At 52.2% G+C, this 16248-nt stretch overlaps 4 protein-coding genes across 4 annotated transcripts; all 4 read right to left on the bottom strand.

Moving 5' to 3' along the window:
- Positions 1-311: 311 nt before the first annotated feature.
- On the bottom strand, positions 312-3020 carry G6M90_00g027030 (uncharacterized protein; the record flags this gene model as incomplete). Its single annotated transcript, XM_014692397.1, has 2 exons — positions 312-2774; positions 2946-3020. 2 exons carry the CDS (start codon positions 3018-3020, stop codon positions 312-314), a joined length of 2538 nt encoding a protein of 845 aa, XP_014547883.1.
- Positions 3021-5169: 2149 nt separating this feature from the next.
- On the bottom strand, positions 5170-7170 carry E2AA_1 (Heat-labile enterotoxin IIA, A chain; the record flags this gene model as incomplete). The annotated part of the gene is made up of 1 exon (XM_014692396.1): positions 5170-7170. The coding sequence occupies one exon, from the start codon at positions 7168-7170 to the stop codon at positions 5170-5172; it is 2001 nt and encodes a 666-aa protein (XP_014547882.1).
- Positions 7171-9936: 2766 nt separating this feature from the next.
- G6M90_00g027050 (uncharacterized protein) lies at positions 9937-10260 on the bottom strand (the record flags this gene model as incomplete). Its single annotated transcript, XM_014692395.1, has 1 exon — positions 9937-10260. The coding sequence occupies one exon, from the start codon at positions 10258-10260 to the stop codon at positions 9937-9939; it is 324 nt and encodes a 107-aa protein (XP_014547881.1).
- Positions 10261-13772: 3512 nt separating this feature from the next.
- PLA2G7_1 (Platelet-activating factor acetylhydrolase) lies at positions 13773-15596 on the bottom strand (the record flags this gene model as incomplete). The annotated part of the gene is made up of 2 exons (XM_014692394.2): positions 13773-15530; positions 15594-15596. The coding sequence occupies 2 exons, from the start codon at positions 15594-15596 to the stop codon at positions 13773-13775; spliced, it is 1761 nt and encodes a 586-aa protein (XP_014547880.2).
- Positions 15597-16248: the final 652 nt, after the last annotated feature.

Below are 16248 nucleotides of genomic sequence, written 5' to 3' on the forward strand. Positions count from 1 at the left end.
AAAAAGCTCCTAATCTTGCCAGCATGTAATAAGACACAGTCGCCGAGCCCCCCGTCTGGTAGCACGTCGCATCTATATCCAACCGGCCATGTGATGGAATTGATTCATAATGGTCTCATTAAAGTATTATCAGAGCTAAATATCAGGTTATATACACCCCGCATTCTCGTGACATCATAGCAACATAGGAAATATGCAGTACAGCTCATTAGTCGCTTCCAAATCTCTTACAGTTTTCTTCTCTCCCAAAGACAAAAAAAAAGAAGGAGGGTCATTCAAACGAGAGAATTTCCAGCAGAATCAAAAGACATCTAATGTAACCGCTCCTTAATGTACACCGTTGCCGCCAGCCCGGCGCAGCACCTCGTGCTCATCTCATGCCTGCACCATGAACACTTGACTGCCGTCGACAAGGCGCCGGCATATCCGTACTTGTCGACGGGACTCAGAACACTCTCCGGGTTAGCCATGGCCTCGTACAAATTACTCGGCATGTCGTGGTAGTACTTGCAGTTGCAGCACTCGACAAACACCTTGGCGACGGGCTCCCTGTCGGACGTGCTCAGCAAGGGGGTGGATTTATGGCGCAGAGAGCGGCCGACAATGTCGGGGACAGAGGGCAGGCTCTTTTCGGTTACGGGCGAGTCGGAGTCGGAGTCTGGGAGGACAAAGGACACTGGTGGTCCGAGGCGTTGCTTGTGCGCGCGCTGCGTGGGGGCCGTTGGTGGCTGCCGGCGCGCTTCCTCGAGGTATGTTGCCGGGGAAGCGGGATTTTGAGACGACGAACCGGGCTGGTTGTACTTTGACCGAAGCCTGAGGGGCTTTTCCTGTAGTGGCTGGGGCATGCTTGCGTCCGTGGTGAGTGTAGATTGGGAGTTTGATCGTCGACAGAGACCGGGAGGTTGGACGGCGATGTCATTGTATACGTTGAGCACTTTTTCGGCGACTGCTTGGATGTGATCCATTTCGTCTTCTGAATTATCCGTGCTATGGAGAGGATATGTGGTGGTTGGTGGTGCGGGTAGTGATTTTTCTTTGCCGCGTTGCAGCTCCAGGGGTTCGGGTTTGCTAGGCTCCAGAGCCATGCTCTTTTCAGACTGCGGTCGTGAAGTAGCCGGCGTGCTGACGATGGAAGTGGAGTGAAAGTCTTCGGAGCCAGAGTCCTCGGACGAACTGCCTGGGAGCTGGAAGCCGGGTGAGGGTATATACGTGGCCGCCTGGCTAATGGACACGGGGGCTTCGATGGCCTTACCCTTAGCCGTGTCCTTGAACTGGAATCCTCCATCTCCGCATAGTGGAAAGGATCGCCGAGGTGGAGCGTCTTGGACAGGAGACGGCTGCGGGCTGCTGCTGTGCTTGGGAGACGGCAAAGGCGGTATTGATCCGTCCAGACTCAACGTCGAGTTTCTCTTGGAACTTCGCCTGGGTGGTTCGGGGGGAGGCGAGGACGGGGCCGTGTCAAAAGTATCGCCCGTTGAGCAGGACGAAATGGACACATTATTACTGTGGTCCAATTTCGGCTTCTTCTCTAGCATCTTCTCTCGTGGCGGCGGACTAGCAGGAAACACGACATGCAGCGGCTTTTGGGGGGATGCGGCGCTCGTTGGCCTCGTTGGCCTCGTTGGGTCAAAAAGAAGTGCATCTCTTGGCTCGGAAATCGTTTGCTTCAAGTCTACAGCCACTGTATCAGGCCCGTTGAGATGAGCATCATTGTCCAAACCCATGTGTGACCCGGGCCGAGAGAGAGTCCTCAGACCAACTTTGGCACGCCACTTGTCGATCGTGTTAAGATCAGGGACGGCAGGTGCTGTCGGTGAAACAAGCGACATGGTCTTATGATGATATTTGGTTTTGTTTCTGGTGATGGGCGGGTATCGACGCTGGTTTTCGCCATCGACGCCAGCTCTATGTAGTGGTGGTGGCGACTTTAGTGGTGCGGACCATCTGTCAGTCTGTTTTCCTTTGCGAAGAGCAGGGTGAATATTCGATTCATCTTCCACGGCTTGGTGATCGAGAGCCTGTTGCGCCGTGGCATTTCGTTGCATCTCAAGTTTTATGCCGCCGATAAAGCTCGAGTCTACGCCATGATCTACCGATGAACGGCGAAAGTCAAAGGGGGCTCTGAGGAGAGATACAAACGACCCCGAGCGGCTCCGAGCCTTTCGAGGAGGTTTACTGGTGTTATTGACCGCCGTGGAGCTATCTGCTCGCTCCCTTCGACGGCCCCGGTTCGCATCGACATCAGACGCAGAGGCATGTTGCATCGAATAGGGCGAGCTCGCAGGCGGCTGCTTGACTAGCTTCTTCGCCTTTCCATTTCTCGACTCCTCCCTCTCCCTCCTCTCCGTCTTCTTCTCTGTCTTTCGTCTTTCATACGCCTCCCAACTCGGCGAGTGGCAGGGCGCAGGTGCCGACTCGGTAGGAGGGAACTCAAACGAAACGACCTTGGGATACTTGTCGCTGGGCGTAGGGACAATGGTGGAATCCTCATCCCTGGGAGAGTAGTCTCTACCGTGACCCGCGAGTAAATCAGATCCGCTCATGGTGATGGGTGCGCCAGCATTGATGGCAAGAGGGGGTAGTTGTGGAGGCAAAGAAGGATCACGAGGCGGCATATTGCTTTTTGGCCGATTCCTCTGCATGTTTCCTTGTGTTCGACGAGTGAGTATGCCCGGGCGAGTAGGGGAGGCGTTTTTGATAACCGCTGGGGTGGCGGGTTGAGAAGTTGCGTTTGAGGGCGCGGACGGTTGTGAATGTGCGTGAAGGCGACCAAACTGTGAACAGTAAGCCTTGTAAGTCGGGATTCAGAACATGGGCCATACAGAGGCCCGAGTGCGTGATGAAACCTGCACAGGAGTGGAATCGAAAGAGCGAGAGAAGAGAAAAAGAAGAAACTGCACAAGTACAGATACACGGCAGACTCTGAATGAGCGGCAGGTTCTTACCATATATTGCTTTTCGAGGTCCAACATGCGTTGCAGGCTGTTGGAGCGGCCCGACGGATTGTTGGAGTCGGACATGGCCGCAACTCACAAACTGAGGACGAAGTGGTTGGGCTGGCAGACCAGTAGACGCTAACAGCTGGCCGACAGCTGCCAGCCGTGGGTGCGGGAGCTTGCCAACTAGAAAGTATGAACTGTGAAGTCCCCAACGGGCTTGGGCGACCACGACTTGAATGATGATGCAATGAATGCGGCGGCTGAAATGGCTGGCCAGCACCGACTTTTGTTATTTCTCCTCCTTTGTTTTGTTCTGGTCCGTTGCGCCCTTTTTCAGATGCAACGTACGAAACACACCCAAGGGGGCTGGCTTTGTCGTCTTCAAAGCGTGGTGGCGCGATGCGGGCAGTGGGCAAGATTCAAGAATACAGTCGCTGGTCGAGACGAGCGCAATCTTGTCGATCAGGGGCAGATTTGTCGTTAAGAACGAGTACACAACTTTTTAACCTTGGATATTATTGGTACTGCGCGAGTTGCAGAACAGGCAGCGTACCGGAAAGCGTGGAGAGTCGAGTTGGTTGATAGTATTAGATAGATGGTATGTGTGTGAGCAGACTACGATAAACGCAGCAAACCCTCAAAAAGTCACAAGGGACCGATCGGGTCGAGCCAGGAACCATTGACCATATGTATCCGTGGACGGAAAAAAAATCACCATCCCAGCTGAACAACTGACAGGACCCGGTCACACCAGACATGCAGAGGTGCAGTAGGGCGCTTGGCTGGTCCTGGAGATCCGGGTCGATCGCGGCCTGAATACGAGGGGCTTGGTCGAGGGTGGTGTGGCCCGCGCTGGTTGGAGCAGACAACACAGTCAGAGGTTGAATATTGGACATGAGACAATACGCGAGGTGGTACGGAAGTGAGAACGATTGCCTTTGTGTCATGGCACAAGAACCAAGATGCACGGACGGCCATACTTGCAGCACCTGTTGTTCCCTCAGGATCGTCCGATTTGTTTACAACGCCGGCTTGAATGGTTCCAACCCCCCGGTTCGCCCTGGTTCCATCTTGATTCACTGATGGATGCTGACCTGATACCAAGGCGTCCGACGTAGGGAAAGGTGCCGCCGCGTACACAAAGCGACAATTGTAGGATACGAAGCGACAAAGTCGAGCGCGCCATTCGAATAGGACCGGCCGATGATACAGCAGCATCTCATGCTCCTCTTCCGCAAGCCCGAGCACACAGCCATGGAGGCGGAGGTTCCGCCCTCAGCTACTCCCGCACCACGGCACACCGCCAGCTCGGCTCATGTTCCCGTAGGCGGTGCCGGCGGTGGCGTCTTTACAGCATTGGCGGCCCGTCCAAAGAATTAGTAGTTTGGCGCTTGTTGTTGGCGCTGGACACGAAGTTGTCATGCGGGTTTCATCATGGCGGCCAGCAAAATACGAATTGTGGCGCGACTTTGTGTTGCATGGTTGGCAGTTGGCAGTCCTCCAGTGGCCGAGTCTGGCTGGCAACTTTTGCTCGATGCCCCGCCGGCCCGCCCCACTCTTTGTCTCCTGCCCCCCCTGCCACTTGTTTCCTGCCCCCGGCCACCGCCCCACCTTCCCCCCTCCCCGGGCTCGTCCACCCCGGTTGGCGGGCTCTCTCAATCGAAATCTGCATCTGCATGGCTTCATCTTCCAGGCTCTGTCCCGCATGCCTGCGTCTGTAATTAGAATCCCATTGAGTGCGCGGAGCTGCGTTGGATGTACTGAATTCAGGTTCTGGCTAATCAAAAATCTAGTATTAAACGGTATATTACCTTACTAATATTTTATATAATAATAGAAGTCACTAAAATTTCCTAAGTTATAAAGAAATACTTTATATAGTAGTAAACTTAGTACTAGTAAAAGAGGTACGGAATACCGTCTAGGTATCGCGCAAAGAGTGGGTCCAATACATTCAACGCACCTCCGCGCACTCAATGGGATTGACCTGGGCCTGGTAAACGTCATGCACGGACTATCCTTGCCACGGTTATTATTCCGCAAGTGCGTGGTGTTTCCGGCGCTCGTGTCCAACAGCATCTTTGCATTTTGCGTCGAGAGTTGATGCCAAGCACTTCTCGAATACTTGGTACTAGTATTACCGACACACAGGCAAGGCTGCTGAAATCATGGCTCGCTCTGGAACCAGAGGCTGGACCCTCATCACGTGGCCGCCCTCCACAGTAGCCACCTACTCCTTGGGCGGCCAGATAACCGCCCCAGAATTATCCCTACACTTACGGGCTCTCAAGTCCCACGAAAACCTGCAAGTTCCACAGACAATTCGTCCTCTCTCGGCCTCCGCTGCAATCTGCCTCCTTTGGCACGTCATGTCATTGCCGCCGCGACATTTTTCCGATGGGTGTAGAGGCTTGATGCTGGGCAAGTGCTGCGGCGGCCAGATCAGCATCCCAGCCTCGTCCCTACATTTGCTGCCCTCCGGATCCCAATACTTCCCGCAAGCTTTGCAGACAGCTTGACCTGTCTCGCGCTGTGCCGTCGTCTGCCCTCCTTCGCACTGGATTCGGCCGGCTCCAGCGCTACACGTTTTGAATGGCCAGAGCAGCACGCCCGCCGCATCTCTGCATTTGCCCTCGTCGGGGTACCAGTTGGAGCCGCAAATACCGCAGACAGCCTGTCCTGTCTGGAGCTGCGCCGCCGTTTGTTCGCCTCCACACTTGGTGCTGTCATGATGGGTACACGTCGATTCAGCGGGTGGCTCTCGTGGCCAGAGAATTGCCCCCGTCTTGTCCTTACACTGGCCATCTTGAGGGGACCACGCCAGCCCGCAAACGCCACAGGCAGCACGTCCTATTTCGAGCTCTGCTGCCGTGGGCATCTCAAGCTCCATTGCCTTTTTACGGACCTTGGTACAAGCATCCTTCAGGTTCGTCTTGAGCTGTTGCTCGTCTGGCGGGGTCTCGTCAACGCGTTCGCAGGTGCGGAGAACGTCGTTGACGCTAATCAACCGCATCTTATTTCTCTTCCCGTATGATAGGAGCTGCAGGTCTTGTGGCCGCCGCCTTGGGCCCTCCAGTATCCAAAAGACCCGCTTAAAGAAGTTGATCAGCGCTGCCTGGTTGTCATTACCGCTGATGTCGTTCCGTCGCGGCCCTCCAATATACTCCTGGAACCCGTTAATACTGTCGTCAAGCTCTTTCACAGCCCACCCAATCGGGTGATCCCACTGGCGCAGCTGGTTCAGCACGTTACGCAAATAGGGAGCCAGAACATTGAATCCCACCAATGTGCCCGCCTTTGCGTACACGCGGAAACTAGTTGCGAGTGATTTTGGCTTCGCCGGGTCTATCGGCCCACTGGGAGAAGTCTTTGGCTTGGTCGGTTTGCTTTGCGGCTGGCCAAGCTGCTTTATGCAATTGTCGTTGCCGTTGCCGGTACATACCGCCTCAATCATGTCGTCCAGACTTTTGCTCACAGGCAGTGTCTTGAATTGCTTCCAAGTGTCCTCGTCCCAAGCTGTAGACAGTCGAGGGAACCCAGCGAGCTGTGGTGCCACGCCATTACCTCTTAGCTTTTGGAAGTTTGGGCTGAAGTGTGGGTTCCTGTGAAAGTGCTTCAACTGCCCCCTCCGCAGCTTGTCTTGAGTTTTCTTTCCGACTTTGGGGTCAGCAAAGTCATGCTTATATGTGACTTCCCACCAGCCTTCAATCTGCTCAAATGGGATAAAGCCAATAGCTGCATGCTCGGTTTGCGCGGGGTATGGTGAGTATTTCCCAAGAGATCGATTTACATCAACCATCCTTTTGTCGGCGTGGATCTTATAAATGTAGCCCTTCTCGACTGGATCTTCGTCGTTGACAGCGAATGTAAGGGATGTGGCCGGGTCGGCACTCGTCGAGACATAACGTGTAAACGGAGCCGTGTCTCCAGCCGCATGACGAAACAGGCTGCTGCCGTCTTCCAATTCTTCCCAGGACAGTTTATCCCCTGAGAGTATCCTCTGCATGCCCCTCGAGTAAAACCCCCCATCCTTTTGAACTTCTTTTGGGGTTCTCTGTATCTCGCCGCGGTAGACGTGTCGCGGAAATTCATCATCGAATCCTCCGGATTCAGTGTCTACGCCGCGACGCTCAAGTGTCGGTTCGAAGCTGTGTCCTGGCTTCAAGTGGCCCTGACACAACCCAAACAGCAGCAGCGGCGCGGCTATCGAGACCCAGGGACTCGCCTTCATCGTGAAAGAATTGCTCAAGAAATCCCTATCGCAACAGGGCCGCGGTGGCACTGGCAAGTACCCAAGTTAAAAGGTGGCTGTTTGCTTTTCGCAGCGTAAATTGTAAAGGAAGCGTAGCCATCGCAAGCATTATATAGTGTACAAAGTATGCAGTCGCAACACAATATCAGGGCCACGCCCTCATCTTTTCCCCTACCCATCTCGAAGGATGTAAGCGAAGAAGGAACTCGAAAAGTGGGGGCATGGTAGGAATTCTCCGGAGATACTTGAATTACTACTGGGGTTGTGATCCGTTACCCAAGTCAAAAACTGATGATTGTATCTATTGATGCTCTCGTGTGTTCTTGCCGACGGGGGGGAGACTTTCTTGCCCCTGCCAGGTTACACCAGCGGATGCAGCTATGGCTGTAGCCCGTAAGTGATCCTACGCTTAAATGTCTGGTTGACAAGGAGTGGAATATTCAAATTCCATCCATGTGACGTTGTGAGGGCACGAGCAAGGTCGGGTGAGACTTGGATGAAGCGATTGCTCACAAGAACAGGAAGGGCTTCCCAAGAAAGCCCCGAGCCGAGCTATCCGAGTCCTAAAGTGGGGCCGTTTCCTTGCAATCCAGTTACGACAAGAAAACGGTGATGTAATGCTATAAGAGGAGTTGTAGCTGAATCAAGGCATGACTCCAAGCCCTCTATGTGCACTTATTACATCGTCTCTATAACCCTAGAACAACAGCAAAAGAAGTCAATTAAACTTTTACGTTTTTTTACAGCTACCTTAACCAGCCACCCTTTACTTCCATGCAAATAATGATGTAAGCATCGTGCAAGCACTCTATTAACACAACATGTCGGCTGTACTTGAGCCAGAAAACTGCAACAGACCACGTAGGAAGAATACGTTGGTAATATTGAAAACCAAATATTACATGGATTATTGCACATTAGAATAACCCGAGTGTGTCTACTAGCCAAAACTTTGGATATGACAATAGCTCAGTGAGGGCTTCAAGCAATAACTTCCTTTGTCTAACAACACTCTTTGATGTAGGAAGTCCTTTGTTTGTCTCAAGACTTGCCTAGGTAGTTAACTAAAAGGCTTTATTCATACAAGAAGTGGTGCGAACCTTTTGCCCTGGGTCCCGTGATCGTAGCCCTTGTGTAACCGTAGACACTTGGCACGCTTAGAATCCCTGGTGCCAATACGAAGATACTTGACACCATGTAAAACAACAATACGCTGTGGAGAAAGGTGCTATTGCGGACATTCAAAGGCCAAGAACGACAGAATAGGTAGTTCTAGACAAAGGATATAATAGTTGTAATAGGGCTAGTTGTATGGAGCACTATCCTAGAGGATGGCTTTTGAAGGATGAAGACCCTATTAAACTGTCAATATCTTGAAAGGATTCCTCCGACACATCTGCTCCCCACTGCGGTGCTGGTTCCACGGGTCACAAGGGACTCGGGAGTGGGACATGGCACGAGTAGGGTGTTGCAAATAAACTTGATACATGGAATAACACAACAACCGGTGTTAATGCTAGAAGAGTGTGCGTTACACTGGGACTCACGGAAAAAGGAATATGTGGACTAATAGTCCGAAACGAAGACGCGTGATTCATGACAGTTTTGATTTTTTAAACGCATTGTGAGGAGAATGCTCTACGTGAACAAGGGTGAACACATGTATACTAACTTTTCCTTAATAAACCGCGGAAAATTAGGGCTCGTCTTCACACGATTGTCAGACAGACTTGACTCTATGAAAACGCACCCAACTCTCAATCCGCACGCACTCTCCCACATTCAGCCACATTGCATCCGACATCACCTGGTGAGCAATTCAGGATAAGCAATCTAATCAAACTTTTCGAATAATGTGTTAAAGTGTGAGACCTAGTTACTATAGAGTTCTTCTGCAGATTTCTTTTCCAAGGGGTGTAAGTTGCACGAGGCTTATTCAGCCAGAAGCGTGTTACAAACCTACAAATTAATTACATCATAAAAGAGAAGAACTAGAAGCTCTTAAGGAGATGGTTATTAATTTGTATAGTTTATGCTCAGGGGCAGATTATAAGACCTTCATTTGGTGGCGTCATTGCATCGGCGTCAGTCGAGTGCACTTCAATGGTTACAAGGGGGCTGAAATAGTCTCCTCCCGACCTTATGTTGTCCCATTTCCTTGACAGCAACGACCCTATGTAATATGAGCCTTGTTATACTATAAGAAAATTGAACTTCTTAGTTTCTTCGTGTTTCCGTGTCCCTTTTCCTATTCACGAGTTCTGCAGTTGTTGCAAAATGCCCCCGTACTTGGGAGCTGTACTTGAGAGTTGACCCTGGCTGAAATTGAGTGACATTATTGGCTGAGAATCGCTCCAGTTAACGATATCGCGTATTATTGTGGCTGGATGTGACTGAAAGGGGATCGGGTGCGTTTTGATAGAGTCTGTCATTGTTAATTTTGTGCGGATAGTGGATGACGGTTTAAAGCTACTGGACGGAAATAGAAAAGCCAATATACGTGGCGGATAGAGCTTTTAGTTTGGGTAACGCTGCCAAGGAACCTCCGTTCAAGGACCGACGTTGGTTTCACGGTAAAAGAGATTTTGCAGAGTCCCAACAGATGGGCAAGAAGAAAGGAATTGAAACCGCGCAACGCGGCAATAAGAAGACGGCCGCGCAGCCTCGGCATCGTAGGGGCGCAAGTATTAAATTTTAACGAACCTAAGCAATGCTCAGTTCCTCACAAGTTGCACAAGGTACTTGTCAATCCGCCTTCTTGACATAGAATGAAAAAAGAGGGTCTTCATTGCCCTGCTTAGACATGTCCAACTCGATAGTACCCAACCCAGATAGGGAATAGACATCGACTCTGTTGTCGAACATGCCCGTTACTTGCTTCGGGAAAACCCACAGCTCGCTCAACTTATCGTACCCTGCAGGCATGCAGCGACCCATGACACATACATAATCTAATTCTTTTGGGTTCTCCCCAAACAAGAGCCTGGCACTGCCAGCAACCTGACCAAAGTTGAAGGCTTGGAAGCTGAAACGCGGCTTCTCCCCTGGCTTGTCGTCGACGTCTGTCATTGTGGGAATAGGGTTAGCGCTAGGGACAGTTGGCCAGGGACCATGTATCTTGGGGTCACTCTCACAGTGAGTGTAGAGGTTGTCCTTCACGCGAAGACGTCGTCCGAAATATGTCAAACTTTCTTGAGTGAACCCTTCCCCGACTAGTTAGCGCCAAGCTCGACGGGAAACCGCCATGTTACTTACCAAGACTTTCAGATGGAAATCATGAGGGCTTGGGTATTGCGGTCTTGTCGCCGCGTGATCTGGCTTCGCAATGACTTTGGCAACCTGAACTGGTCGTTAGGAGCGCGCGCAAAGTCACAGCGGGCATGTGCTTTGGAGATACCCAGTCCTTATACCCCGCCACCACATTACTTGCTTCCACATCTAAAGATGCCTTACTCCTTCTGCCGTCTACGTAGTGATTTTCATCAACTGTAGTAACCCAGGTTGGAGACGGAGATGAAACGCTTAGTTCGTAGGATGGGAGTAGCATACTCGCACGGAGAGCAGTCTGAATGGAAAGGTATTTGGTGAAGTCGATGGCAACTGACCAGCTGGAAAGAGATGTACTGTCTCCTCATGCGGTCGAGAGAATGCATCATGGGGAACTCAAAGAGATCTTGACCTCTATGACGGCAATACTAAGATCTGCAAGGTCTACTGGGACTGTCCTTGGGGAAAATCCACAAATACAGCGCGGATTCTGGACTATGATCCCTCAACTTCTGATTATGCTGTTGTTCTTGGACCTTACAATACCAGTGGTGGTGCTCTTGGCAGAGTCGATATCACAGTGTCAAAACTAGGTTAACCACATGGATGCGCGCGAGGGGCCTCAGTGTGGGTTTTGTCCTGAGCGAGTTGGGGTTTCCCACATCTTTTTTGCAAATGCAGAGGTCTGGTTCTGCTGTACGGATAGGCAATTTATACTTGAGGCGTCTTTTTACCGTCGTGCGCACCTTGCCAGGCATGGTGTCATAAAGAAGCGGTGTAATAGTAGACATTGCTTCTGCCAGTACAAACTTTCATTTTGGAAACCAAATATATTAGGCGGCCGAAGCTGGCATCTTGGCGTCGCCTTGAAGCAGTGGCATAATAATAATAATATGTTCCGGGCCAGCCACGACGACTATCTTGTAGTATACATGAATATACTATAATACAAAGAGTCATGGTTGAGTACTTGATCTACACGGCCCAATACGTCGAGCCGAGAATCCGTCAAGCACTTGCTAAACGCTGCCACTATCCTCCTTCGTTGGTCCTGGCTGTCGTCCAGGAGAGCCGTGGTAAGAAGCAACGGGCCGTGAATGGGGAAGGAGGTGCCTCGTACTCTGTGCAAACATAAACAGAGGCATCCCACGTTTGTGTCGGAACCTTTTCTTCTTTTCTTCTTCTTCTCAAATCGGACCGTCGCCAGAATGGATGTCGTTATCGCCAGCAGTGTTTGCGCGTAGTGCATTTTTATACTTGCGCTCCTCACCTATCTCGGCTCGGAAAACCTCACACGGCTCACGGACCGACTCTTACGCTTGTTACACTTTATGACGCCTCGCTTGCCGGCCGTTCGAACCTGCGTCTCCAAGCGGTGCGTGTCCGGCCCCCTCTCCCCAGCGCTGACTTTTGTTTAGGGAGCCATTCCAGTAGGGCTCGTCAAATAATTACTGGGGGAGGGCCTGGGACTAGGGCCTGAACCAGCGCTTGTACCTCACCGTGGTGGTTCAGTCCAGTAGCCTGCTGAAGTCAAGTACGTAGTCTCAAGGTACCAGACTACAGTGGGTGAAGCCAACACAAGCAGTCGTGCTCGGCTCTGCAGACCAAAAAGGCAAGTTTTTCTCCAGATGCACAAATGGACACGTCTGATGGCTAACCATTCTATTCTTGGACTCGTGCTTTCTTTCAATGTGCCGCCGCTTGATGGTGTCGCTCTCCTGTCGTCATCTGCTGTACCAAGACCCACCACATTTGAAGCCATTCACAAAGCTACGAGAACTTATTCTACATTTTACTTTCTGCGAATCGCACCAAGGCTACGCGGGTGCAAGCCGGTCTTTTTGTGGCTTTCCTTCAAGATTGTCCCAAGGCAACATAAAAGGACAAGGCTTCTCTCCCCCCGTCCTTCGCCTACAAAGCAAACCAGACCCGGCCGAGATGAAGCTCCTGAAGCGCTTGTTCTGCCGTGGTACGACAACCAGGCATAAAAGACCACCCCAAGATGCTGCCGCGCTGCTAAATATGCCCATTGAAGTTATCCTTCTCATCATTGATCAACTGCCTCGACAAAGCTTATACACGCTTGCTCAGTCGTGCTACGCTTTACAAACTATTATTCAAGAGCATTACCTCAACGCCATCGGTTCCTCGCAACATCGGACTCAATCTCTTGATTTTTTCGGCTGTCTCTCCAATGAACTCCTCAACTACTTAGTCTGCGACAGGTGTATCGAGTTCCATGCTGGAAAATATAGCAATTTCCCTCGGGGCCCATGGCACGAATATCAACTCAATACCATGATGCCGGGTTGTAAGCGTTCAACGCGCTGCATGTGTCATGGCTGCCACCCTCCTCATCTCTGCTCATGTTATCGGCGCGACATCAATCACGTCCCAAAGCAGCACGTCGAGCTTGTGCTCACGTACACGGATCGGCCGCCCGTCTTGCACGATACAGTATACCATGGCAAGGTGTTCGTTGAACACCGGCGTGCAAACCCCTTGGAATGCAGGCTCCCCAAGATGGTACCAGTGCCCCCCCAGCCGTCTACAACATTAAAGTATCGCTACACTATTATATCCCGAGTGGTGCGAGGCAGGCTTCTGCTTTTCCGCCAAATTCGATGGGCGAATGTCCATCCGAACGACCTCCCAGCAATCTTCGTCCTGCACTTTGTTCCATGCGCCGTCTTGGCGACGCAAGGGAGGTGGATGCTGGAAGCTCTGCGCCGCATGATTTTCGCGACGAGGACGAAATACGGACCAATTATAAAATGCCCCCATTGCATGGCCGAGTACAGCTACTGGTATACTGGAGGGAGTGGCATCAGCCGCATTTGGCAAGACCTTGGCAGCGCCGATGACCCGAGGCATGTCTGCTGCACCGACATGGTTTCGGACAGAGAAAGGGCCTATAGGGAAGCAGGGAGTATTGCCGAGCTTTTTGGACCGATATAGTTAATCTTTGGGGCAAAAGAAGGCAAAGACGGGCGCAGAGACACTGGAGCACAAGAAATCAAACCATTCGAGTTCTGCGAGACATTCTGTTTTTATCCGTAATTGCTGTGCCTTCATCGGAAACTGGCTACATTATGCCCCGTCCATGATTTTGACTATTTTCGGTGACTCGTTTCCCAAGCTGCATGTCAGCTCTGGCACATGCCTCCATCTTTCTGATCCTCTCCAAACGAGGCCGCATGCAAATAGACGCCTCGCTGTGATAATGACTACACAACAGAAATGAAAAATACAGTAATTACCGCTCGGTACTTTGGCAGCATCAGTTCTCCATCAGACAAAACTGGTTGGCCCGCTCAGCCAAGGGCACTCCTGTACGAAGCCACATCTGCACATCTCGGGCTAATATGCGTCCACAACTCATCCTGTTCAGTGTAATCATGGAGTCCATTGCCCAGCGCGTCTCCTTCGACAGCGTTACACATCAGTGTCCGCCAAAGCCTTCGACACCACGCCTTGAATCTCTTTGAAAACTCGTTGGGAATCTTGAGCCTCACCGCCACCCACTTGTACTCCGGGGCGTGGTCCTCTATCAGCGCCTCCTCCGGCTCACTCGGTGCCGGCGCCGACAGCAACAGATCCTCGTCGGCCCACGTCTTGTGTTTGATGTGTCCAGGCGGCAGGGTGAGGCTGAGAAACTCCAGCGACGTTGCGACGGTAAGAGAACAAGCCCGCAGCGGGTTCACCATTGACTTCATGAAGAACGACATCCAGTGGGGGTACAGCACCGCAAAGTCGGTCATGGCGAGATGCGTGGAGCCCACGATGGTGAGCATCCAGCACAGGGTCTTGGATTCACGCGCCTCCTGGCAAAACCCGACGACGCGTTCGAAATTCTCCTTCCAGTGCATGAACGCCTCTGACGATATGGCAATGATGGGCTTGGCTACAATGTTCCCAGGGCCGTCGCCCCGGGCAGGAGTTCCCTGGCCCCAGGCGTCGAGAATGACGCCCTGTCCCAGCCACGCGAGAGACTGGTCTCGACAGAGTTGGATCGTGGTTGCGCCTCCAAACGAGTGGCCCATGGCGGTGACCTTGTCGAGAAACATGCTCCCCTTCCAGCTGTCCCACGTGATGCCCGTGAGCCCCCTGGAGCTGGAGCCGATGTTGCCCTTCTTGCGCAAGTTGAGGCGCGCGACGTCGTGCCCCCTGCCGCCGTTGATGAGCGAGAGCACATGGTACGCCTCTTTGATCTCTTCCAGCCTGAGCTCGATCTGCGCGTTGCGGAGGTGTCTGTCCACGCCGCGGGGGTTGTGTGGAGACGTGTCTTGGGCATTGTCCTTGGGCAAGATGTAGTCCATGATGTAGTACGGGTTGACGCCGCGCTTCGTCTTACGCTCAACCTTTTTCTTCCTAGCTCCGGCCCCGGCCTCAGACCCGTGCTCCTCGTCGTTGCCGGATACGATTTCCGCCGTTGAAGACTCAATCTCCGTTGCGCTGACATTCTCAGGCAGGTTGACCAGTGTCCTCGCGCCGCTTCCGTCCCTATGCTCGACCGCGACCACGATGAAGCCGAAGCTAGCTAGTTCGCCGCATATCGTGCTGTAGCACAGCCTCGACCCCCCCAGCCCATGGCTGAATATGATGACGGGAAACGTGGGCTTCTCCGAATCGCAGCCGTCTTTTCCGCCGTCCTCCTTGTCGCAAGCCACATCTTCTTTGGGACCATTCTCCGCCCAGGAGTCTGCCAACTGGGCGTTTCGAAAGGCAGGCAGCTTTGTAAAGAGCGACGTGCAAGCCAGATATCCCGTGACTGGGGCCGCGGGGATATTGAGAAACTTTGCGTATCCCTTGGAAGTGGCGATCCTGGGCGCAGGCATCCAATTGACGCGCCGGAGGTTGTGCGCACCGCCTGAGGCTTGGATGGTCTTTTCGACGTCGCAGGGGTAGTATATGCCCATGAGGACGGTGTCCAGGCGCAGCACTGGCTTGCCCCCGCGCTTCAGGTTCGATATGGGACGCGGGTTGCGAGCCGGCACCTCGACGTCCATGTAGCCGACGTTGTAGGGGCCGTTGTAGTTGGGCAGACGGTGGAGGAATCTCTCCCGCAGCGTCTAGGGGGGAGTGATGGCGGACGTGCGTGCAGAGGTCTCGGTGGGCGTGGCTGTCAAGTGAACCATGGTGAGGGTTCAGACAATAACACTGGAGAAACTTGGATAAACATTTCATGCATTGACGAAAGATTTTGTCTTGCTAGTAAAGGATCTGGGGTTGAGGTCATTTTGAGGGAGGGCTGTTGGCGGGTTGGGATCTGGGAATTATAAGGCTGATCGATCGTGGGCGCTGGATGGGAAGGAGTGAGAACTTGTGACGTCAACATTTTTGCGCGGCTCGGAAGCGAGGGGACCGGAGCTATGCGGGCATTGGCGCGCTTTGCGTCGTCGATAAGATCGGGCCATTGACGACTTGGGACTCGTGGCATTTGCCTTGCCTTTGGATGGTGCATGTAGAAACTGAGCTGAATCACGGATTCTTTTTTGCTTACTCTGGGAGCGAGTGATGTCGAGCCAGCTGATTCATTTTGTCACTGCAAACGTCGAGTTGAAATTAGGGTGCGTCAACGGTTTATTTGGCCACGCAATCAAGTGGGTTTCTGAAGACTCCCTGCCATTGGCTAGCTTGAGTTTATTAAGTCACGCATCTAGGTACTCCGTACTTGTAGCTCTCATTCTACTACTCCGCAGGTATTTTAGTATCATGGCACCTTGGGCATAATCTAATAAAACATGACTTATTATAAAAAAAATTTATTTTTGAAATGCAAGTACAAGT

Source organism: Metarhizium brunneum, chromosome 1 (genome assembly GCF_013426205.1).
Source record: "Metarhizium brunneum chromosome 1, complete sequence".
In the NCBI taxonomy this organism is placed as follows: Eukaryota; Fungi; Ascomycota; class Sordariomycetes; order Hypocreales; family Clavicipitaceae; genus Metarhizium; species Metarhizium brunneum.